We start from the raw sequence: 24,236 nt of genomic DNA, 5'->3' as shown, positions 1-24,236 counted from the left end.
TGTGGCCAGTGAGGGTATAGTAATCAAAATGTGGTACAGGCAACATCTTATTTTGACTTTGAGTGCAAAAAAATAATATTAGAATTGTTTTTTTGTTTTTCTAATTAAAAAAAAATAAACAAAAACAAAACAAAAACAGTAACAGAAAAGTTTTAAAAACGGGACATCTAAGAACCCCAAACCCAGAGTGGACTGATTTTTCCCTTACAAAATGTTCTTCCATATTTTGACAATTTGGGTTTGTTTGGTTTTTTTTGTTTGTTTGAGGGTTAGGGATGCACTGTAAACCATTTCAACAGATGCTGCCCACAGTCCAATTTCAAACTGGTCATCAGCTATTTCTAAAGATGTTGTAAAGACACTGGGTAAAGCAATCCAAAGTGTTAAAGCTTTTGTGTGAGAAAATGCCATGTGAAAATCAAAGTAGGTCAACTGATCTACATGGTAATTTCTAACAAAATACAATTTTATACAAAATACGTAGATCATAAAACCCACCTGATAAATTCAGTAAGACTCAGAAAGTTTAGATTGTGTTTTTTATTGTCTCTTTTAAAACTATGGATGGACCAAGAAACATTGCTACAGGTATACATTACATGAATTAGGAAGAGTATAAAACAGCAAAAAAACCCAAACATAAGAATAATGATAGGATGCAAGACTAGACGTATCAGAGAATTATAAACTACATATTGATTTGATTTATATCCAGAGAAATAAAAGCCTCTAATATCTGTAATAATGAATGTAATAAGAAACAGATAACAGCTGGTGAAATCACCCTGATCAAAATTTCATCGCCAGTAAGCTTCAGCAGTTTTCACATTCTGGGCACCTGCAGAAAGAAAAGCATGATATTGGTAATTTCACGGTTAAATTTCACTCAAGTTTATTTGTTTTATGTGACAATAAGGACTGCATTAAAACAATGAAATTTCATGTATTTTAAGGCATTCTCTTAACTACTGTTAAATACAGAAGACAATAGTGTTACCTGCATTCTCATATAAGTCATTCTTAATCTGTATGCTCCCAATCAAACTCAATAAGATTACTTTGGAAATGGTAAGACGAATCTTTTTCGGGAAAATGGCTGGCTGATTGACCAAATGTTTCTCTCAGTATAGTTTCCAATATTACTGATACAAAAGAAGTTCCCTCAAACTTCTCATTTGAGTCATTAAACATTCTGATTAAAATATTTTAAATTGTAGAATATTATGACTTAATAGCCACAAACATCATCTACAATTTTTCTAACAACCTCAACAATATGAATAGGAAAAATACGAACCTTTCACTGAAACCAAAAAAAGTGTAAGATTATCTTCTTAGAAATACTTGGTACGGTTGAGAGCTCTTTGTGCCAGCTGGCCACTCTCGTCTGTTATTTTCTCCCAGTCCGTTTGACCCACCACGAAACCGATAGCACGCTTTCGATCTGCATCTTTTTGCTCTTCAAGATCAGCCCATCGAACCTTTGAAAAAACAAACAAACAAACAAAAAAAAAAAAAAACAGGGAGAAACCCAAGGTATCATGTTATGAACAAGAAATGGGTAAATGATTTCAGATAATTCAGTAACATTTTTGAACATTCAGTATCATAGAAACTACTAGGGACACACCAACTGTGAAATAAATGCTAAAAATAATTCAGTTTTCTATTATATTTCTTTTTTAATTATTAGTGAACTGACGTTCACTGTTTAAATGCATGTCTAAACATGTAGCCAGCTCACACCTGACATAAATATACATATCAGCCTCTGATATTGATAAAGGTCATATTTGCTGATTTGCCAGCTGTTGTATCAGTGCATTCTTAGAAATGGTAAGGAAAAAACAACCCTGAACTTTTGGTTTTTCCTCACTAACAAACAAATGCACTCATAGATGGTCAGGTCAAATTTTACCCTCTTCTTTCCAGGTTCGGACATGCGTGTAGCATAGTCATCTGGCAGCTGTAGGTAGTCTTCGAGGCCTGCCATATGTTCGCCTTCACGCTTCCTCTTCCCGCCACTCCCCAGACCGTCCAACTTGTCTGTTTAAATTGAAGATTACCGTTCAGTTTACCTCTACTCTCCCATAAAAACAACATAAAACCTCAACAAGGTATCACTCATTTATCAAAAAATAAAATAAAATTATGAGACAACTAGTAATATCTGTTTTATCATTGCTCCATAAAACGATGATCCAGGACCTGATCTTTTTTATTCAAAGAATTAGTCTATAGTGTGTATTTTTAACTTAAAGAGAAATGAGGTCTTTATTTAAAATGTAACCTTTTTTTTTTTTTTTTAATTTACAATCACAACGGAAACAACTTAAGGCGCTTTCCTGGTGTTTTTACAGAAACAGCAGCCCATGTCTCATTCAGTAACTGACTGTTTCCTGTTGACATGCTAACAACATAAATAGCGGTTTGTACTAGATCTGATCAGCCTGGAGGTACTGTGCTGTTATTGATTATAACACCATAAGCCTCATCTAACAAAACGCCTGCTCAACTAAATGAAGAACAGCTGTACAAGTCCTATCAAATAACATAAGCATAATTCATAAACTGGTTTATGGTTTACAGTGTACTCTAATGTACTAACAAGCGCAAAAGATCCCCATTTCAATGCTGGGAGGAGACTCAAACCCCTTTGGGAGATTAAACAAATTAAACATTAGGTAGCTACTCACTGTGGTGACCCCTCATCAATAAAGGAGCAGCCAAAAGAAGCTTTGACTCAAACTTTTTCTGAATAAATCCCTTCAGAGCACCAAAATTGTACGCTCCTAAAGAATTATATGTAGATATAAAGCTAAAACACCCGTTTAACCCCCCAAAAAAGGATTTTTTAAATATTTCTTTATTTGCTGTATCCCCTATATGCAGTTTTAATAATGATGAGGTTTGGCTGTTGGTTGGTCTTTAGTGGGATATAGAAACCAGTTGAAACTATTATTGCTTTTTTCATCAGCAACAAAGCATTAGACCAGTAACTTGGCCAAGTCCACCAGTGACTCAATCAAAATGCAAAAGAATCGCATCAATCAAACAAAGTTCACAATAGAAACAGAAAAAAAACCCACAAAACATCCACACACGACTTTACAGATCTCGCTACATGACACTTAAAACACATTTTAATGATGCAGAAGGCTCTATATGACAAAGGCAAATGACTGGATCATCATTAAAAAATAAATACCTACCAAGTTTTGCCTCTGATGTGTCCATCTCCCATTTGCTTTTTGGAATGTAGCCCTATATTACATAAAGAAACACTGCAATGGTTAAACATCAGGGTGATACAGGGGGAAAAGGGAAGGGTGGAGAAAGTGGGGAAAGGAGTTGGCTGAAAAGACAGGAAACTGGTTTATCAGAGGTTATAAGACACAAAAACAAGCACAACTGTAGGGTGAAACTTGGTACAATACTTGGTAAAGACATACAGTAACTACTAACAATGGCATGCACAGAGTTTAATTTGTGTTATTGCAAGGTGAGACGTGTTCACACTGAGTCTTTTGTTTTCTGTTACCGGCTTAAAAATGGACAACTGTGCTCTGCTTTGGAGAACACAAACTTCATTTAACAACAGTCAGAGCACTACTGAATCTAGAGAGAGAGAAGTTTGCTAATGATCATGTGATTGGAACAGATTTCACATGTAATTTTTTTTCAAATCAATTCCATTCCACACACACTGATAAACCTATAACTAAATTTACAAAGAACAAAGGTTCTTGATTCTTAGATTGCAGTAGTACTACTTGTGAAAAGACTTTAGTGTGTAGAGATCTTTCGTTACCAAACATGAAATCATCATGAATGAGGTTCCCTGCTGTAACATCACTGTGTAGTTAGCTGGCCTTTAAAACAAAATAAACAAATTTAAAAAAACAAAAACATTAAAATAAAGGATATTTGGTTAGCAACAGCAAATTGCCCGAACTCCACTATTTAATTATTAATTTCAGGATTGTTTGTTAATATCTGAAGGAGTCATTTCTGTTAGACTAAACAATAGCGCTCATAATGTTAGCATATCACCTAAAAGAGACTGAGAGAGCATCTTTTTACTGCTTAAATTTAAATTATTAAATTATTTAGTCGGTAAATTATTTGATATAAGGCATCGGGAACTTGTTCAGATCATCTTCTCTAGCATGAGATTGTGAACTATGTTTGCCATTTCATTAAAAAATGTAATGTCTGAATTTTGAGGGTCCTGAGATAATGAGGCGCATATTTAATGCATGTTTTGTCATTTTAACTGATTGCATTGCTTTGATTACTATATCAACCGTTTTGAAGGTCCTTTACTTTTAAGCAATTTATTATCCTTTATTTATCCAGGTGAAAGTCTCATTGAGATTTAAATTCCATTTCCAGGAGAGAACTGGCCATCATGGCAGCAAAAGTTACAACAAATACAACAATAAAAACATGCGTTTTTAACCTTGACTAACCATACGCATTATAAAAAGATAAAGCATCAGAATTAGTTCACATGTTGTGAATACTGCGTTTAATGATTGTATAAGGTGTTTTTTTAAGTAGTTTTTCTATTTTCAAAAACATAAAATGTCAAATCCATTATATAAGTGTGGAAATCACCCTGCAAATGAGTATGATAAAATCTGACTTATGTTTAATTCCACATGGCATATGCATGACAACATTGGCATGTAGGAATTTAACATGTGTTATTTATTGAAGACACTTGGTTGCTGCTTGTTTGGATTTCTTTATCAGAATTTACCTCTGCAAAACTTCAACAACATCAACAAATGTGTTAAAACTTACGTGTGTAACTATTTAACTGCAAAGTTACAGGGACCAAAATAACACCAGCACTCTGGTGCAGTTTTTTTCTCCCACAGAAAATACTGCTTGAAAACATCAGGCTTTTCTTTTATGACTTTTCTACGTCAACAGGGAAACATTTGCATAACGCCTTCCTTGAAGCTTTCATTTTTTGTTTTTTTGCATGCCTTTAAACAAAGAATAAGCAGCAGATACTGAAATTGTAATTTCGTAAAGGAACGTTTGTTCACTCTGAAATGCTCATTGTTGGCTTCCAAACTGAAGATTTAAGGAACCAAAGACCCAGTACATTATTTTACTTTTGATGGAAATGTTTCTACGAAAATGTTAATGCATCATGTTAGTAACAGGGTAGCTAATATGGAATGCACTACTATCAGCTTTAACTGTATGGCCACAGGCCAGAACTAAGATCTGAACTGGATTTATTTATTAATGCTGCTCATTACACATGTTAACCGTCATCTTCAACTGGTCACAGCCCAGGTACATTTGGGAGATATGCAAAAATGTGCCAACAAAACAGAAAACAGAAATGATCTAGTTTAGCAATTAATTCTCCAAAGGGGCCACATGTGAAACTGGGACTGATGTGGAGGGCCACACCAACAAACTGAACTCAATTCTGCTCAATATCAATTTCATCTCTTTGTAATGTTATTGGTGATGCCTTCCGCAACAGTTCCATGGGCTCTGTAGGATACTTTTAATGATTTTACCCATTTGTAACCTGCATTTTGGAAGAGTTAAACGCTGAGGTCAGTACTAATATAACCATTGCGTGCATCCCTCCTAACACCAAACAATGTTCAAAAAATAGAAATTTTATATATATATATATATATATATATATATATATATATATATATATATATATATATATAAATTATAACTGACATCTGTTTTGATTTTTAGTTGCACATTATTATTATTATTATTATTACCAACTGAAGTCACTGAATGAATGCCATTTTAAAATGTTATTTAAAATATTCAAAATACTGGTAAAGTACTGCTTATATTACCCTCCAGCAGTTACTGTATGCTTTGTAGGAAAAGAAAGGAAAAAAACGAACAAACAGATTTTGTTTTCTGTGAAAATTACTCAAAAACACCAAAAACATGTTATATGCGATTGATTACCAACATCCTCAAGTATATGCACCTATTAGATCAAGTTTTCGATCACTGCAGACTTGTACAAATCCTTATCTTTTATTTACTTTGCTGCATTACCCTGTGAAAGGCCCAAGTGCCGTGGTTTTTTTTGGAAAAGTTAAAATGCAACTGGCACACTGATGGCTTTAGGATTAGTATCCTTTTAGAGAAACCTCTTTTTAATTGAAGATTTTTTAACATATGCCCATCATCTCAAATATCACACAAAAAAAAGAAAAACGTGACAAACTATACATATTCCTTTTGTTTTAAATGTGAATGTATTCCTTCGACGATTAAATTAGATGAAATATTTTTTTAAAAGAAAAGAAAATAGCTCAGGTATTTGTCTTCATTTGATATGATGGCATTTGAACACGTCAGCTTTCTGCAGGGCTTTAAGATAATTTGGCCTTTGCCCAAAAGACAATCATCAGTTTTATAAAGTGATTTTTTCCCCTTTACATTTCTGGTTAAAGTTGACGTTTAACAAATAGTAAATAAGAGGGAAATACTCAAACCTCTGTTGCTCAACCTAACATAGGCACATTGCATTAACCATTTTAGGATCAATTGGAGCTTATATGCAGTTACCCCAAAAAGCCTATTTGTACAAAAGACCCTGGGGCTCGATGTCTTAAGGGATGTCAATGTTTTCTTCTTGTTTTTTTTTTTTTTTTTTAAGGCACACTTGCTCACATCTGTTTTTCACAGTACCTCCACAAGAGACCAATCCAACAAGAGACAGTTTGGAAATCCAAACGTAATTCCAAACTGGACTTGAGGTTGCCCTCAATTCTAGGAATAAACTGACAACAGACGGATGAACAGGAGAAAAAATGAGCACTCAAGTTAACTGTAGCAGCTACAGTTAACTTGATGATGGCCCAAGTACCTCCAGTGACTGGAGATACACATGATAAAAAGTGTCATCAGTGAATCACAAGTAAAAAGCACTTTTGGAGTACAAGAATGAGATTAAGAACATCCATCCATTCTCTTATGCTTATCTTTTTTTCACCAACTATAGCTTTAAATACACATTAGCCTAATATTAGTTGTTGCGTGATGATCTGATGTCCTGGTTTTACTTATATAATTGACAGTGGCAGATATTATTCTGTAAATGATGTCTTTCATAATAACAATGCTTTGCAGCTGTTGTATAATGGTTGTGTACTTTGGGTATGCTTGATATCAGAACACTGTTGGCTTTGCCAAAGTGTGAGTCATTGCAGGTAAGGTGTGGGCTTTGTGTGGAAGCTTATCAAATATTGTGTACATCTGGCTTTCCTATGAGCCAGTACCCAGCCTCTGTATGTGTGTAGAGTACATTTTATCTATGTTCTGTTAGATGACTATCCTTTCATAGCAAATTGTATTTGTATGATTGAAACTGGATTTTTATGGCTTATTTTAAGGAAAACTACATTTCAAATACCATTTATAGCCACGCTTCACACACTTAAATCCTAAAAGCTCCCCCAACTTGGACTAAATTCTATCAAGAGGACCACTGTCACCTGCATCTCAAGATGCTTGAAAAAAAAGAGAACAAGAGGGGGGGAAAAAAACTACAGTAAAACACTCGCATAGGGTGTCTGTAATCTCACCTCAAAGCCAGGATCCTGTTATATAAATACATAAAATTAAGAGATAATTTTTTCCCCCTCATCCACTCTGCTCTAGAATTCTTACTATCTATTACTGTTTGAATTGTCTTTAAATCACAAGTTACAACACCATACAAAAACAGAGTTTGCCACAGGTTGAATTAATGAGTCTGTTAAACTGTTGATTGGGCTACAATCCAAAACTGAAGTTAGCTGGTTGCTTCCAGCTTTTTAAAGCAGTCTTTGACCTTTTCTTCTTAGATACCAGCAGCAGAATAAATCCCACCGCGGTTTCCAAACAAGCAAGCTTATGTTTTTGCACAACTTCATTATCTAGTTATAATAAATTATATTTAACATGGAGACTAGATGTGTCAGAATTTTGTATACTTCACTTTAGACAGGTGAGCTGTCACACACAGTTTGATATCTGAGCAGTCTGTTAAATTTGATTAAATACTTTCCCATAGCTACATCTTCTGTACTAACATCGCAATATAGAATTTAAGAATAAAATCTAAATTCAAAATGTTAGTTGTACATAGTACATAATGTACCAAAAACACTGAGCAGAATGAAGTGCAGAAAAGCTAAAATGTGCACATAGGGTCTCAGGAGGTTAAGTAAAAACAATTAAAAATGTTTTGTTCATTTCAAATTAACTCTGAAGTTTAGATGTCTCACCTCTAAGCATTTATCAACAAAAATGTAAAGAACTAAATTTTACAGTGACAGCTCTGATAATCAAACAAACATGGCGGCCCTTCAAAGTGACCCAATTTGATTCAATGTCAGAGCAGTTTGAGACCTGCAGTTTACATGGACTGTTAATCTTAGTTTGACAAAACAAAACAAAAAAAAAAAAGATAACACAGGTTTTGTGTGGGACTGCAGGACTGAAGTGGTCAAAACAGCCTTACACATTAGTGTTTTTTTCTGTTTGTCCTATGACAGACTGCACATTTCTGCACAATATATATTTTTATCTTTTAATTTCATAAATAATAGACCATACTCAGATAAATCAATGACCTGGTGGTTTAAGTACCAAACAATATTTAAATAAATAAGAACAAAAATAACTTTGAATATAAATAATATTTTGTAAAATGACATTGTCCTATATAACATTGGATTTTTTAACTTTAAATTACAACAACCGCAATAGTGTCTGTTACTTTAATATTTTAGAATTTAAGGGATATTTAGAATTTATTTTTTTCTTTATTCATTAAGTTATTTACATAAATTATCTCAGTATCAATAAAATGAAGCCATATGCAAAAAAAAAATAAAAATCTGTCAAGTTTATAATTATGACATATGCACACAAAGGAGAACACACCTGCATAAAAATGGTCTGCACTGGAAAATTTTCAATATGTAATCACAATACATATGAACTAAGATTAACAATTTAGCAGGATAAATCTCTCATAATTCATTTCATAAAACTACTAAAAGCCATAAAAAGTACAAACAGGGTAAATAATAAAACAAAAACCACTAAACAAAAGATTTTAAAAAGTTGTTTGGAATGAAATAATCCCCCAAAGCCTGCAAACTGCTCTAACACCACAAATGTTAACTGTCTCAGTTAACAACATGGGACAGGATCTCATCTTTATATTATAATGGAAGAAATAAAAATAAAAATAATTAAGATATTTTCATGTAATTATTAATATTGACTGTTTATAGTGTTGTTGAATGAGCCATTTCCTACTCCAAGCAGGATAGGTTTAGTTGGGAACTTTATCATGCCATTTAAAATACATTTAACTAAAGTCAGTCTTTTTACCCAAGACTGCCTGTGCTACTTCAGAAAAACCAGCATGAGTGAATACACTTGCAGTCCGGACCCAAATCCAGACCTATTACTAAACTGATGGACTGTTTCTATTTTACTCTGTGTAGCTTTTCTTGTATTTAAGTTAAGGCTATTTTAAGATGCACATCCTTTTCCTTTGTCTTTATAGCAGTCAGTTTATGTGCACAGAAAAACAGCTTTCTAATTCATCCCAGGTGATGCTACTTAGCTAAGCAAACTGTTTATTCAGAGTGTGTGTGAAAACAGAAAACTCTGCAAGGAGACGAGATGCATAAGTCTGAAGAAGTAAGTCAGAGTACTAGACTGAGAAAAGAGGGGTTGAAGCTGAGAAGCAAAATGTAGTCAAGGAAAAATTAAGAAAACAGGAAATGCAACTATAATTTTTTCAAAAGCTCTATTTTTTACATTTATGACTGTAAACCTTATTTTATTTGAAATGAGCAAAGAACATTTTACTATTATTATTATTATTATTACTATTTTATTACTAAAACTCCCTCCAGTTCATTGTGAAAATTAATATGATGTTTAATATAATAAACATATATAAACATTGTGGATTTGTGCTTTATGTTATATTTAAAGAAATTTTCTCAAGTGGACCTCCTTAAATTTTAATTAAATACCTCTGCACTATATGGACAAAAGAATTAGACCAAAACTTACTGAATAATACTATGGGTTGTTTTTCTTTCTCTCTCAGTGAGGGAAAACTTAATGCTGTATCTTACCAAGCTATTTTGGACAATTCTCTGCTTCCATCTTTGTGGGAATAGTTAGGAGGAATGCCCTTTTCTGTTTCACCATGAGCATGCCCAGGAATGCTCTCGTGAAACATCAGTGCTCAACCTCACAAATGCTCTTCCAGAAGAGTGGAAGCTGTTACAGATCCAAAGGGAAGACAAATTTTGCATGGAATGCCATAAAATCAGCAGCAGGTCTAGTATATATATATATATATATATATATATATATATATATATATATATATATATATATATATATATATATATATATATATATATATATATATATATAGGTGGCCCAATATTTTTGTCAATATAGTTTAGATTAGATAAAACTTGATTAATCCCTCGGGTGGGTTCCTCCAGGAAATTCAGTTATTTATTTATTTAAGATTAAATAAAACTTTATTAACCATCAAATATAGTGTTTTAAGAACGTGTTGCTCCCGGGATGTTTTGCAAATATTAGAAAAAAACAGAAACAAAACATAATAGTTTTAATTTAATAAATTGAGAGTTTAACTTGAACCTGGTTTACTGAATTTTTATTCATGAGTTCATAAACTTTTTCCCAGCAGTCCAATGTGGGAACAAGCCACTGAATTTGATACTGTATGAAACACGTTTGGAAACTTTTAGACGTTGGTATTTTATGTGGTACAGCTTTAAAGGCTTCATCAAACAGTGAAGAGAAAGTTTCATTTTACCATTCTAGATAGAAAGAAAAAAAAAGTCCATTACTCAAATTTGCCCAGGTTAGAAAATCTTTACAGCTGTGTTATCTCTTTTTAAAATATAACTCAACTGCACTGCATTTCAAGGCACTGTTGACCTCGGGTGCAAAATTTGGCAGAAAAATTTATGTCAATTCTTTCTCAAAAAATTTACAACTTTGTAGTAACGGCATACAAAATAAAAGCGGGTGGTAAGGAGTAAATACATTTTGCACAATGAGAAATATTTTATAGGGTTGTGTTACGTGTGATTTGTCTAGATAAAGTGTGCCTTAAAAATAAAAGGAAACCAAAACTGAGCAACTGGTTTTGGTTTCACCAGAATCATGACACTGAAGTGAGACAGTTTCTCATGAGGTAGCAACCATTTAAAGCCATTTTTTAATCCCTGACATTAAGGTGAGCATGAAAATTATTTTGAACTAAGTCAGTCATGGACACCTGAGCAAATGCTAGAAAAAATTAAAATAAAACCATAACACTAAAGGGGTACTTTCCACCTTTAGTTAATGGACTGCTCCAGCTATACATATCATATATGTTTCAGTCTTGGTACTATTTTCCCTGCTCTTCTTTGAGCTTCACTGTAAATTTTCTAATTGCTACATAAACACAAAAGAGCACGAGCCTAATTATTTTGAATGAACCTGACAGTTTCCATGAATTTCACCTGTTTTGCTTTTCATTTGAGACATAAAACTCACCTTGCTGAAACAAGAAGTGGCGAGATAACACTAATGACTTGTGTAAAAATTACTGGATAAGCCTTGTATGGACGATGGGAAAAAAAAATAGTGGATATGAATCTAAGAACCACGCATTTATTAAGTGAAGCTTTTCATGTCCTACCAGATCACTCTCTTCTTCCTCTTCTCTCTTGGGTTCCTTGGGCTCGTCATCAGGATTGAAATCTTCCATTTCAACCTAAAAAAAATACAACAAGCACATGTTGGTTTATCTTAATTAGCAACAAAGAAGAAGAGTAATTTTCTGATTTTTGTCAAGACTGAAAAATTTCACCTCCTCTATAGCAGCATCCTGAAGCAGGGACCGGACATCCAAGCGCACCATGTGACGTGGTGAAGGCTCCCAGTTATTAGACATCTGTATACAGAATGTATCATTGAGAAGTGTACGCTGCATCTATACGTTTAGTAAACGTTACCCTTTTTGCAGTCCAAACAAATATCTCTGTATTTGAGATCAGCTAAGTGATCTTATAGACCTTCATTATATCCTTAAGCGTGCGCCCATGGACATTCCGCTTTGCACAAGTCTGAGTGTCTGCAGTGATTTCAGCCAAATACACCTTGAAATGAGAGAAACAAATCCTTTTTTAGCACAGGGCAGACAGGAGTGTTTTTCTGGCTCTCTCATTAATATAACTCACCTCAAAGCCTTTAGTTTTAGCTGCACTCCAGAACTGATCAAAATGTTTAACCCTGTCATTAATAGTGTCTAAAATAATGAAGGGGAAAAAGCCATCATCCAAGGTTTTCTTAAACGTTTTAAGCATGCTGCTCCGGTAAGTATCCTCCATCTCTGGCTCATACTCGTACTCCATAGCCTGCAAGACAGGTTTTTCTGCATTACATCATGCATGTGTTTTGCTTTAGTGCATGTTCTTTGCAATTCATCTGTCAGACTTACCTTTTTTTTTGACCCTCTTCCCAGTGTCTGGGTCCTTCTCAACTTTCTCAACCTCTGTCATGAAATAATCATCTAAAACAAGAACTCGGGGAGGTGCACCGCCACATTCAACCTCTTTGTCCTTAACAATGTCCACAAGACAGAAAAGAGTATTTAAGATTTTGTGTCGTTACAAAAGAGCATTTATTATGTTGAAACCTAATGACACATAAAGACAGTCTATAAGTAAGGGTTCTACTGTTTGTGCACTTATTATAAAAGTTCATTTAGCTTACAATCAAATTACACAACCCTATAATTTGCTAGAAGGACTCGACTCACCCGTATGAGCTTTGCAACATGGGTTTTTCCGCTTCCTGGAAGCCCCCTCATGATTATGACAATCTGTTAAAATAGAGAACTTCAATGAGTGCTGCTCATTTAAAGAGTGGGGTATTGATGCATGAATTAAGATCGCAGTGGTAGTTGGTACCCTTTCAGGGCGAGACAATCTGCCGGGTAGTTTAAGGATATCGTCGATATTCTTGATTTCTGGCTTCTTCTCAACACGTGGGGGAGGTTGTGGAGGTGGGACTGGTGGTGCAGTGGGGGGCCCTCTGTCATCTGGATAAGTTCTTCTGTCCACTATAGGATAAAAAAAAATCTTAAGCTTAGATTTTCTTATTTGATATTTACTTTACCAATTTACCCTGAGTTACCTCATGTTCAACTTACTGTAAGGTGATGGGCTATGGCTGTAACGTTCAGGCCCAGTACGCTCAAGTACAGCACGCTCATATGGAGGTCTATCATAACCTGGCCTCCCATAATGTTCATCTGGATCACGGCTGCCACTTCGGTCCCTATCTCGAACATCCCGGTCCCTCTCCCTGTATCCGGAACGTAGAGAAGACGCCAGTTGAGATCTACAGAGAATGGGGGCATAATAAGTTTCATTTCATCAACAGAACTTCATATTTCAGACTAGCACAAAGGCACAGTGAAGACTTATCACAGTGTATGACACAATGTGATATAGTACCTTTCATCATTCATGGCCTGAGTGCTTGAATCAAAAATACAGACAAATAAAAAACAATATTATATAATATAAAGAAGCAGCACACTACTCCATAGTTAGGAAAAAATGCTGTCAGTAACGGTGAAGACGCTTCTTACCTGTCATCTCTTTCTCTCAGGGGGTAGCGCTCCCTGTCAAATCTTTCTCTTTCATATTCTGGCTTCTCTCTGTATAATTCCCTCTCTCTGCTGTACTCCCGGCGGTCCATGTAAGGGTCTGATCGTCTTTCGTAATATGGGTCTCTGCCGTAAGGATCTCTGAGTGGTTCTAGGAGAATCAATAACCAATAATAATCAATAATAATAATAACAACCATGTATTAGAAAAAATAAAATAAAATTTTATATATATATATATATATATATATATATATATATATATATATATATATATATATATATATATATATATATATATATATATATGCAGGATTTTAGTTAACTTCTCTATTCAATCTATTGACTGTTTTTTTTTTTTAGAGGGAAAGCCTGATTTTTAGGACACGCAAGCCTGACATTAGCTGGCATAATGTTTGCTTGAAATCAGCTTTTGTTGTTTAGCATGCACCAAAGCTTATGCCTATGGTGGAAGTGAGAAATAAATCATCATTTTGTATGTTTTTCTCAGAATTGTTTTGCTGCTGAATTTTTTTGTGTTTCAGTCACACAGGATTAGTGGATCCTGATTGGTGACCCATCCTTCCAGCAATTGATCCCATGTTGGGACAACAGGAAAATTAGACTATTGAGTAAATTGCCCAACCTCACATTATACAACTGAAACCTACCCTTTTCATAGCCCCGGTCCGATTGCACTGGGTCAGGCCTCAACACAATCCTCTCACCATAAGAGATCCGCTCAACTGTGGTTCCAGGCTCTAAAATATCAAGTGCACATCAGTATAAATCCAAAACATCATTTGGAAACAAAACAAAAAAAGTACTACACGCTGCTCATACCATGACCATGACCATAATCAACCGTCTTTGGAATAACCGGCACTGCAGGTGCAGGGAATGACGGCTGATAATGTGTGGCAGTAGATTTTATATCAAGAGGCACAGATTCAGCTGCAGTTGTCTGAGTTGTTGCAGTCATACCCTGGGAACATATGTGATATTAGAATGATCTAACAGTAAAACTAAAAGAAAATGGAGGAAAAAAATTCTATGTATTGTATTGTATTTTATGAGAAAAGAGAAAACAAGGAAAAAATATCTAAATAGATGAAAACAAAACAGACGGGATTTGAATCAACATAATCAATTATCTTGGTCTTTTTACATCAATGTAGTCACACCAAGCAGACTAAAATAATAAAGATGATTTTTATTTACCTTCAGAACATTCCTGACTTCTGGTGGAATCTCTAATCCAAGAAGACCAGCAGGAAGATCTGGCAGAACATCAGTTTGTGCAGGCTTTGATTCACTACCAGAGGTTTTACCCTCCTGCAATTCCCTGTGGACCCGAAAGGAATTATTAAGTTAAAACAGATGATTTAACCATAAATTAAAACAGAAATGAATGTGTGAAATTATGGAGTTTCAACAAAAAAAACAAAGAAAATACATTTTTTTCAATCTGAGAAAATAAAATAATTGTAAATCACATGGATAGATGCTAGTTTTTGTTTGCCTAATTAATGGTAAATGTTTAGAAATTACCTTATTAGTTTAAGCTCTTGAGCAGCTTTCAAGATGATCTCATGTTGGCGTTGGGAAAGGGCAAGTACATTTGCTCCACTGGCTGCTTCAACTGAACTCTCAGGCAGGTTTGTGACAGGTGCAGCTGCAGGTGGAGGTATATGTAAAGGAATTTCTTCTCTTTGTTCCTCATAGCGAGGTCTACGATCTTCATAGTCTATTGGATACCCTCTCTCTGGCAGTGGAGGACGTCTGGAAGGCCTATCCCAGTCTGAAGGAGGTGGGTAAGATGGTTCATCCTTCCGGTAAGGTGGCTCGTCCCTGTATTCACGAATTCTGAGTTCTCCTCTCCCCCGCTCAAGTTCATCATATTGATATGGGTGACCTCTTTCTCTTTCCTCTTGCCAGTGGGGTTCTCTGAATGGCTCTGATGGTGCCTTGCAGGGGGGATAGTCCCTCTCTGAGAGTGCATGCTCTCTGTCCCACTCAGACTCATGATATCTGGCATCACGACGACAGTCATCAGGATGATAGTCTGGTGGTGGCCGACAGCGATACCCATCTTCCCCATGATCATAATCTACAGCATAACCCTCTTTATAACCTTCTTCATAATCATGTGTTGGACCTGGCGGCCACATGCCTCTTCCTATTCCCCGACCCATAGGTCTCCTCCTCAGTCCATCCCTATCTAGTATCTCATGTGGAGGTGGTGGAGGACCTCTGCCAGGTGGTGGCTGCCAATCTAATTCTCCCTCCGTTTCCTCATCGTACATTGGCTCCTCCAAATGATCTATCATTTCATGAGGTGGTGGTGGCACACGACGCCTGCCTCGTCCTACGTCAGGATGCATCGCATGGCTAGGGGGTTCATGTCCATGGTACATGGGATGCATTGATGGATCCATATTGGAATCATCAGATTCCATTCCGTGGCCTAATGGCTCGTGATCTATTGGCCCATGTGGTGGGAAATGGGGGCGGCCTCGTCCTTGAAGCATGAAACCAGGGTGACCACGTGGGGGACGACCCCGACCAGGAGGAAATGGAGGTCTCATGCCTCTCATTGGTGGTCTCCTTTCAATCCAGTAAGGGTCTTCATCCTCTAAGTACTCATTTGATTCAGCTTCTTCCCAGTGTCTGTCCACTGGTTCTTCCCTTCCCATAGGTGGCCCTCCTCTTCCCATGGGTAATCCTCTTCCCATAGGTGGACCTCCTCTGGCCATAGGTGGACCTCCTCTGGCCATGGGTGGGCCACCTCTACCCATTGGTGGTCCACCTCTACCCATTGGTGGTCCACCTCTGCCCATTGGTGGCCCTCCCCTAACCATTGGTGGTCCTCCCCTACCCATTGGTGGTCCTCCTCGACCCATAGGAGGACCTCCCCGACCCATAGGGGGTCCACCTCTTCCCATGGGAGGAACACCTCTTCCCATAGGAGGACCACCTCTAGGCATTGGGGGCCTTCCTCTCATCATTGGAGGCCCACCTCTCCCCATGTGGGGTCCTCCTATTGGCTCTTGATAATACTCTTCCTCTGTGAAGTGATGTTCTTCTGGCATCCACATTTCTTCTGGGGGCATTTCTGATTCCTCACCACCAAACTGTTCATGTGAAGGATCTTGCCAATAGTAGTTTTCTTGTTCTTCTTGCATACCCACATTTTCTTCAGGGGGCATGTAATCATAAGGCATTTCTCCCATCTCTTCCCCAATTGGTACAGTGTTTTGTCCCTTAAACTCTCCACTGCTCCTCTGCCCACGTCCTCGTCCGCGCACCTGGCTAGGCACTGGGGGCTGGCCTCGTCCCCGACCAGGGGAGGTTTTGGAGGATCTAGTTTTGACTGCTTTTGTGGCTCTGGTTGGATTCCTGAGGACTTTGGAATCTGTGGTGGTTTGCTGTTTCCCAGTGGTCCATCTGGTTTGTGCGAATTTTGTGTTGTAGTGTTTGATGTAACAGCAGAACTAGTATTTACAGAGGGCTTACTGTTAACAGGTTCAGATTTTTCACCTTTGTCCAAAGTAACACTGCTATTTGAATCCTCAGGTTTTGTATCTGTTTGTAATGTCTGAGGAATTGGTTCACTTTGGACAAAAAAACCCTCAGTTGAAAGTAAGTTGTCATCAGTCATATCTTCAGAAGCACTCTTATCAACCAATTTCAATTTATCTTTTTCATTTTCAGATAGTGGCTTATCAGACGATTTTTCTGGAGTCTTAGAATCTGGAGTTGGAGGTTGAGGAGTGACTGGTTCCACCTTAGGCAGCATTCCTTGCTGCTGTTTTTCTTGAGGCTTCGGTGGACATTCAAGACGAGGAGAAGGGCCAGTGAGCCTTGTGGAATCAAACCTAGGTGGCTGCCCAAATCGAGGTTGATCAAATCTGGGCGGTCCATCAAACCGTTGCCGTTGTTGATCGAATCTAGGTGGACCATCAAAACGGTGCCTTGGTTGGTCAAATCGAGGGGGACCATCAAAACGGTTAGGTGGTTGGTCAAACCTTGGAGGACCATCAAAGCGTTGTTGTGGGTGGTCAAATCTTGGAGGCCCATCAAATCGCTGTTGCGGTTGGTCAAACCTTGGGGTCCATCAAATCGCTGATGTGGCTGGTCAAACCTTGGAGGTCCATCAAATTGCTGCTGTGGTTGTTCAAATCTGGGGTTGTTTACCCTGGGAAATAAAACAAAATAACAAAAACAAAAATTTAAATTAAAAAAACACCCCATTTAAAGAAAACAATAATTACAATTAAATATGAAGCAATTTTATATAAAGATGTGCTTTTAAAAGATAAATATAACCAAATGTATAACTGAGCAAAACATAGTAACACATAGTAATAAAAGACAATTACAACTTACCGTGGACCCCTGACATTGTTGAAACTTGGTGGCTGGACAACTGGGGGAACTGGGGGTTGAACTCCTATGCCACTAGGGGCACTTCCTCGAACTGAGGGCACAGCAGGTGATTCTGAATGTGTTACAAAACCAGTAGGCTGTGGACCTTGAAGTCTTGGACCAACAGTAACAGGGGTCTGCTGCATACCTGGGTTTACTGACTGCTGCAAAGGCGTGTCTTGTACAGGGTACTGGCCATACTGTCCCATCATTCCACTATTATATTGGCTTGATGCAAACGGTACCATGGCAGTGAGAGTAGCCACTCTTTCTTGAAGGTGGGCATTTGTTGCATTCATCTGTTCCTTCCACTGTTTCCACTGATGCCCATAATCCTGTAGTTGGTCTTTATGAGGATAGCTCTGGAATTGCTCATACCACAGGGTGAAGGAGTGATTCCAGTCTTGGAATAGAGGTGTGAACTGTTGCTGTTGCATTTCGTAGTGCCTCAGCTGCAATTCTGCAGACATTGACTGCAAAAGAGAATTTTGGTGATTATTTATTGCTTAATTTTACATGCAGATAGGATAAGTATTTAGAAAAACACATTTGGGTTTGTACCCAAATTGAATGAAGGGTTTAGGGCTCTGCTTTTTAATAGGAAATACATTCTTTTTAGGAACCAACGTAACTGGGTTAATGATTCAAAAGATATTTTATGGACAGAATTGAGCTATTCTTTAATTCTAAACTAATTAAGAAGGTAAAAGGTTGGTGTGAAAGCACAACACAATATCTAACAAACTATTAATGAAAACAGATCATCCTTAGGCTGCAAATATAAAACAAATCCCATGTGATATGCAGAAAGCATTAGTAGCAAGTTTTTACGCTGCTCTGCAAGTCAACAAGGCCTGGAGATTCACTACAGACAACAGAAGTGGATGATAACACATGAGCTTTTCCGTGGTGAAGACAAAAAGCAAACTATCCCCAAAAAACAGCCAAGTGTAGCACAAACTGCAACAGGTAAACATAATTTTACAAGTCACCAAGAGAAGACTTTATAACTGTAAATACAGAAGGTTTAACACCAGGCGCAAACTATTCATCAGCCTTAAAATGGAGAATGGCTGAACCTGCCAAATAACAAAAAGCCAGACAGAATACAGAATAATCAGCAGAAAGCACAAAGAAAGCTGGGACCAGCTCATGATTCAAAGCATAACACCACCTATCAAACACAGTTGAAGCAATATGATACATGGGCATGCTTCACTATATGTTTAGGGATGATGTGAATCCCATTGACTTCAGACATGTATAAGGATATGCTGTGCGCTCATATTAAGCCAACTGTAACAAAGCTGTTGCACCCCAAGAGTTTTCCCACAATACCATCTTCTAGAGTTTAAAGAGAATGGTCCAAAAGTGTATAGGAGGAATCATGGAAGCTATGTCACTGCTTAAATATTTCCATGCAACTGTACATACAGTAATAACAAAGTAATTACAACTGTACATACAGTTATAACAACGTAATTACAACTGTACATAAGTTATAACAAAGTAATTACTCAGACATTACACATGAAACTGAAAACCTATTGGCCATCAAGATGCCATTGGCCATTTACCTACCTGTAGGTTTGCAGGCTGTTGAATGAGGCGTTGGTATTGCTCCAGAATCTGCTGAAGCTTCTCATGTTGTTGCATGAGAGCCTGATATTGTAAACCGGCTCTCTGCTGTTGAACCTGTTGCCAGTGTGCTGCTGCAGCCTGTAACTGCTGAAGGCGAGCAGCTTCCTCTGGGTCTTTTGGTACTTCAGGCTTTAAACAGAAACAAGAAAAAAATTATAGCAAGGTATATAACTGTAAATCACAAATATTTTTTCTTAAAAAAAAAGTGTATGCAGTTTGTAATGAAGGGAAGGAAATTACTTTACGATGTATCCAAGACACTATTGAGAACAAAAAGCATTTTAGGTAAGAGTGCCTTAAAATACTGCTCATATTGCTTAAATATTGGACATGGGATGAGTACTATAACTGGGAAAGAGCCATTACAAACACTATTACAATTACAATGGGAAGGATGAATGAAAGTGGTTGATTCCTGCACACTTAAGCCACTTATTTCATATTATGGCAGTTAACACAAACAATGGGATAAAATACACTGACCCGCTACTTCATTAGGTATACCTGTTTATCTGGTTGTTAACGCAAATTTCTAATTAGCAACTAAATGGCAGCAAATATGTATTTCAGTATGAGGTCATGGTCCAGATGACCTGCTGAAGTTTGAACTGAGCATCAGAGTGGGGACGAAAGGTGATTTAAGTGACTCAAAATTATGCATTTTCAATCATTTTCTTTTTTCTAGGGTTTGCAGTGAATGGTCCAAAAGAGAAATTATCTAGTAAGGGATAATTTTCTTCAAGGTGCCTTGTTGATGCCAGAGGACAAAGGATAATGGTCTGATTGCTTCAAGCCAATAAGAAGGGAACAGTAACTTAAATAACTACTTGTTCTTCCAAGATATGCAGATGAGCATCTCTGAAGGCACAACACTTTTAGGCAGATACACTATAGAAGCAGAAGACATGACAACAAGTTCACTGTACTCAAATGACCTCGCCGTTCACCAAATCTCAATCCAATAAAGAACCTTTAGGATGTGGTAGAATGGGAAATTCCCAACAATGATGTACAGCCACCAAATCTGCAGCATCTGTATGATCCCATCATGTCTATATGAACCAATATCTCAAAGGAATGTTTCCAGGAATTTGTTCAATCTATCCCATGATAAATTAAGGTCGTTCTGAAGGAAAAAGTGGGTCCAAACCAGTACTAAAAAGGTGTACCTAATGAAGTATCCAGTGAGTTTATCGAGGAACACTACAATAATGGCAGAATGGGTAGTGTGACTTACTGTGTCTGTAAATGTAGGTGGTTTTCCTACATTTTCACTCTGTAAATTTATGTAAACAATATAAACAGTGTTTAGATTCAGGAACAAACTAATTTCTCTTAATACTGGTTGTGGTGTGTTCTTAAAGGCTATTGAATAAAACACTGGTAATGTTAACACTATGCAACTTGCTTAAATTCCCAGGCAAACGGACAAACATTTTATCTGTGACTGCTTCTTGAATAGTTGCTGGTAGAGGTAAAGCCTTCATTAATAATGTGCAAAATAAATAAATAAATAAATAAAATAATAATGATCTCAGATTTCCACAGAATTCGGTGCAGTAATAGTCCATTACAGCATTCAAATGCATTATTATTTTTTTATTATTCATATATTTAGTTTGACAAACCTATAATATAAACTTTGAGCACACACCAACCTTTAATTCACAAAGATAAAGCCATGCTGTTAAAATGTATTTTATGACTTATGCAATATTTTAATAGTACGTTGTATCGCAAATTATTTTAAAAAAATTATCAAATTAGGAAACTTTTTATGTGTTACTCCTTATATATTATCCACAATGCAAGTCACATTTTTAACTGGAAGCCTTGACATGCTAGCCTCAAGCAGAAATCCGGATAATCCTACAGAGATGTGTGGGTTAAGCTCACTTTTAGAGTTCAGCTCTATTGAAAACTGATATCACTTACAAATTCCAACAGATTTTGCCTAACCCTAACCCACTGCTTTCATTGTAGCAAACTAATACTAACTAATAAGATATTAATGTGCAAATTGATGGCGTTCACTGTTTATGCATCCAATGGTGTAGGAATTCTTACCCTTACTTCCTCAGGTAGTGGTGGCGGTGTTGGAGGTTCCTCTTTAGGCGGCGGCGGCGGTGGTGTGCTTTTTGGTGGTTCTAATGGAGGGGGCGGAGGAGCTGTTTTGCCTGGGGGTGGTGGCAGGGAAAAAGAGCCATCTCCATCTTTCTGATTCTGTTTGGCTCTCTCTTGCTTCAGTTTCTGCAGATTCTGGAGATGCTGTTTGTACCAGAGCTGCTGCTGCTCCTTGCAGAAACAATTACAAGAAGATCTGTTCAGCCATTTTCACACAATAATCTTGGACAATTACAGGAGAATTAGGTCTGAACAGTTTTCCTTTTTTCCCAGTAAATTACTTGCTTCTAATATCTTCACAGTGCTGGAAATACTCTGTGTGTTTTCTGTCAGGAAACTACCTGGGGGTATACAAGAATATCATCTGCATTACTCTCCTATCAAACATCACAAAGTCTACTTTTTAAGTATCTTACAGGTTAAGGATCTAATAGTCACCAATCTGTCTGCATTCTCACATGCACCTCTATTTGATAAAGATGGTGTACAAAAACACTTCACAAGAACAACTAAGGAAACTGGTGTATGTGCTTGGGTGAAGAGTCTATGAAGAGGCTATTAACTTTCCCTCTACCTGGTATGCTTTGTGAACCATTTTGTATCATTTTTTTGTCCATAAGCCCTAAAATATATGCCAGATGTACCTTTTCGTACACGTTAGGCTACAAAAAAACAAACTTTTGTCTGTGGCCACAATCCATGACTTGCCTATTCAAAGTGAAAGTGTTTATCTTCTGGTGCTTACATTGTTTGTATTTGTTCAATACCGATTCATACTTAGATACAAAAACAAAGGAGTAGGATTTTTTTTATGCTGTGCCTTCTTAAGTTAAGAAGGCTAGGAAGTTAAGAATATGTCACACTTCTCTTACATTTATACTTCAGATTAACCTCTTAAGCCCCAACGCCCCCTGATACGGGGGCAAAAGGCAGGAGATCAGTTAGGCTTGGGGCTTAAGAGGTTAAAAAGCTCAGGATATTTACTTGGTGGTATTATTAAGAATCAGGTGGCTTAACAGTAAAATATCAAATTAGGGTCCAAGCTTCCCTAGCTGAAAATTACATTTTAAAAATAATAATATATTGTACTCTTCACTAGCTTGGGTTGAATGGTGTTTTCCTGTTAAATAGTGCAATGTACCTTCATACGTCTTTGTTATTTACTAATTTCATGTATATTATTAGCAATTCAACACTAAAAGCCATTACCTGCAACGGTAAGGATTTCTCGTCTTCTGCCGTGGGGGCCTCCTTGGGTTTGGGAGGACTGCTGTTCTCTGGTGGCTTTGATGGCTGCGGCTCTGGAGGGGGAGGCACAGGCTGGGTATCGGTGGGATGCGGTTGCGGAGGAAGTGGAGGAGGCTGCTGGTGACCCTGGTTGGGAGCAGGGGGTACTCTCGTCGCTGAAGTCTCTTCTGGTTTAAAGTAGGACTGAGCGCCAGCGCCGCTGTCTACATGTGCAGGTCCTTCTGGACGCCACGACGACCCCATGTACCCACCAGCGTGTGCAACGCCGTATGCAGGAGCAGCAGTATTGGCATTGTTGCCGTGTTGTAATACAGACTGGAGCTGTTTCTGGTGGAGCATCTGCAGCTGCTGCATCTGCTGGAGGTGCTGCTCCTGCAAGCTGGAAAACAACGAGCCGCTGGAGGAGGCCTCGAAACCGCTGAATCCGGGAGCCTGGCCAGTGTGGCTGCCAGCCAGTGGCTTACGGGGCCCAGCACCTCCATAGTTTTGGGACTGAGGTGCACCGTAATTCCCCCAGGTGGGATACATCGTTGAAAACAAAGCAGCACACGGCCTTTGTGGAGGCACATACAGCCTAGCTCAGAGCGGCTTCCAAAGCTAACAGCTAACGTCGACCTACGTTTTTTAAACAAAACGACGGCTACATTCTAATTTCCCCACTGAGCACCAACACATTAAATAAAGATATCAACACAGATTAAATAACAGCTATCCGTTGTAGGATATGATGTAACGCTGTGAAACTATATTAGAAAAATGTTCATACGGTTTTGCAGTTGAGCGACCGACATTAGACGGCACACATACTGCTGATGACGGAAACACATCACACATTAGATGATGACATCCGGTCAAGCGCTGAACGTTTAATCGTGATATATTTTTTAAGTTATCTGCAGTATATACATTTTTAACTTAACAATACATTCCATTTTTTGTCTTTTGTTTGATCTGTAAAATAGTTTTATTTTTTGTTTTTTATTGTTGTTAGCGTCTGCTTCTTTTTTCTGATCATTATTATTGTTGTTGTTGTTGTCGTTGTTGTTATGATCTATGA

The 24,236-nt window shown here is 37.3% G+C and overlaps 1 protein-coding gene across 1 annotated transcript; it reads right to left on the bottom strand.

The window, feature by feature from the left end:
• Nucleotides 1–112: 112 nt before the first annotated feature.
• Nucleotides 113–24,008, bottom strand: LOC146501570 (uncharacterized). The gene is given in 25 exon segments (XM_085132492.1): nucleotides 113–838; nucleotides 1,298–1,481; nucleotides 1,919–2,046; nucleotides 3,213–3,264; nucleotides 11,762–11,836; nucleotides 11,933–12,016; nucleotides 12,138–12,221; nucleotides 12,303–12,481; nucleotides 12,566–12,683; nucleotides 12,884–12,946; nucleotides 13,035–13,186; nucleotides 13,277–13,467; nucleotides 13,584–13,607; nucleotides 13,721–13,889; nucleotides 14,410–14,499; nucleotides 14,582–14,723; nucleotides 14,960–15,083; nucleotides 15,290–17,087; nucleotides 17,090–17,851; nucleotides 17,854–17,936; nucleotides 18,128–18,639; nucleotides 19,748–19,936; nucleotides 21,045–21,083; nucleotides 21,875–22,102; nucleotides 23,141–24,008. Coding segments are annotated over 24 exon segments (6,000 nt in total). The 5' UTR covers nucleotides 23,708–24,008; the 3' UTR covers nucleotides 113–838; nucleotides 1,298–1,334.
• Nucleotides 24,009–24,236: the final 228 nt, after the last annotated feature.

The sequence above is a fragment of the Neolamprologus multifasciatus genome, chromosome 15 (genome assembly GCF_963576455.1).
Source record: "Neolamprologus multifasciatus chromosome 15, fNeoMul1.2, whole genome shotgun sequence".
NCBI lineage: Eukaryota > Metazoa > Chordata > Actinopteri > Cichliformes > Cichlidae > Neolamprologus > Neolamprologus multifasciatus.
Note: the sequence above shows the minus strand (reverse complement) of the source record. Positions and strands in the feature narration are given on the sequence as shown.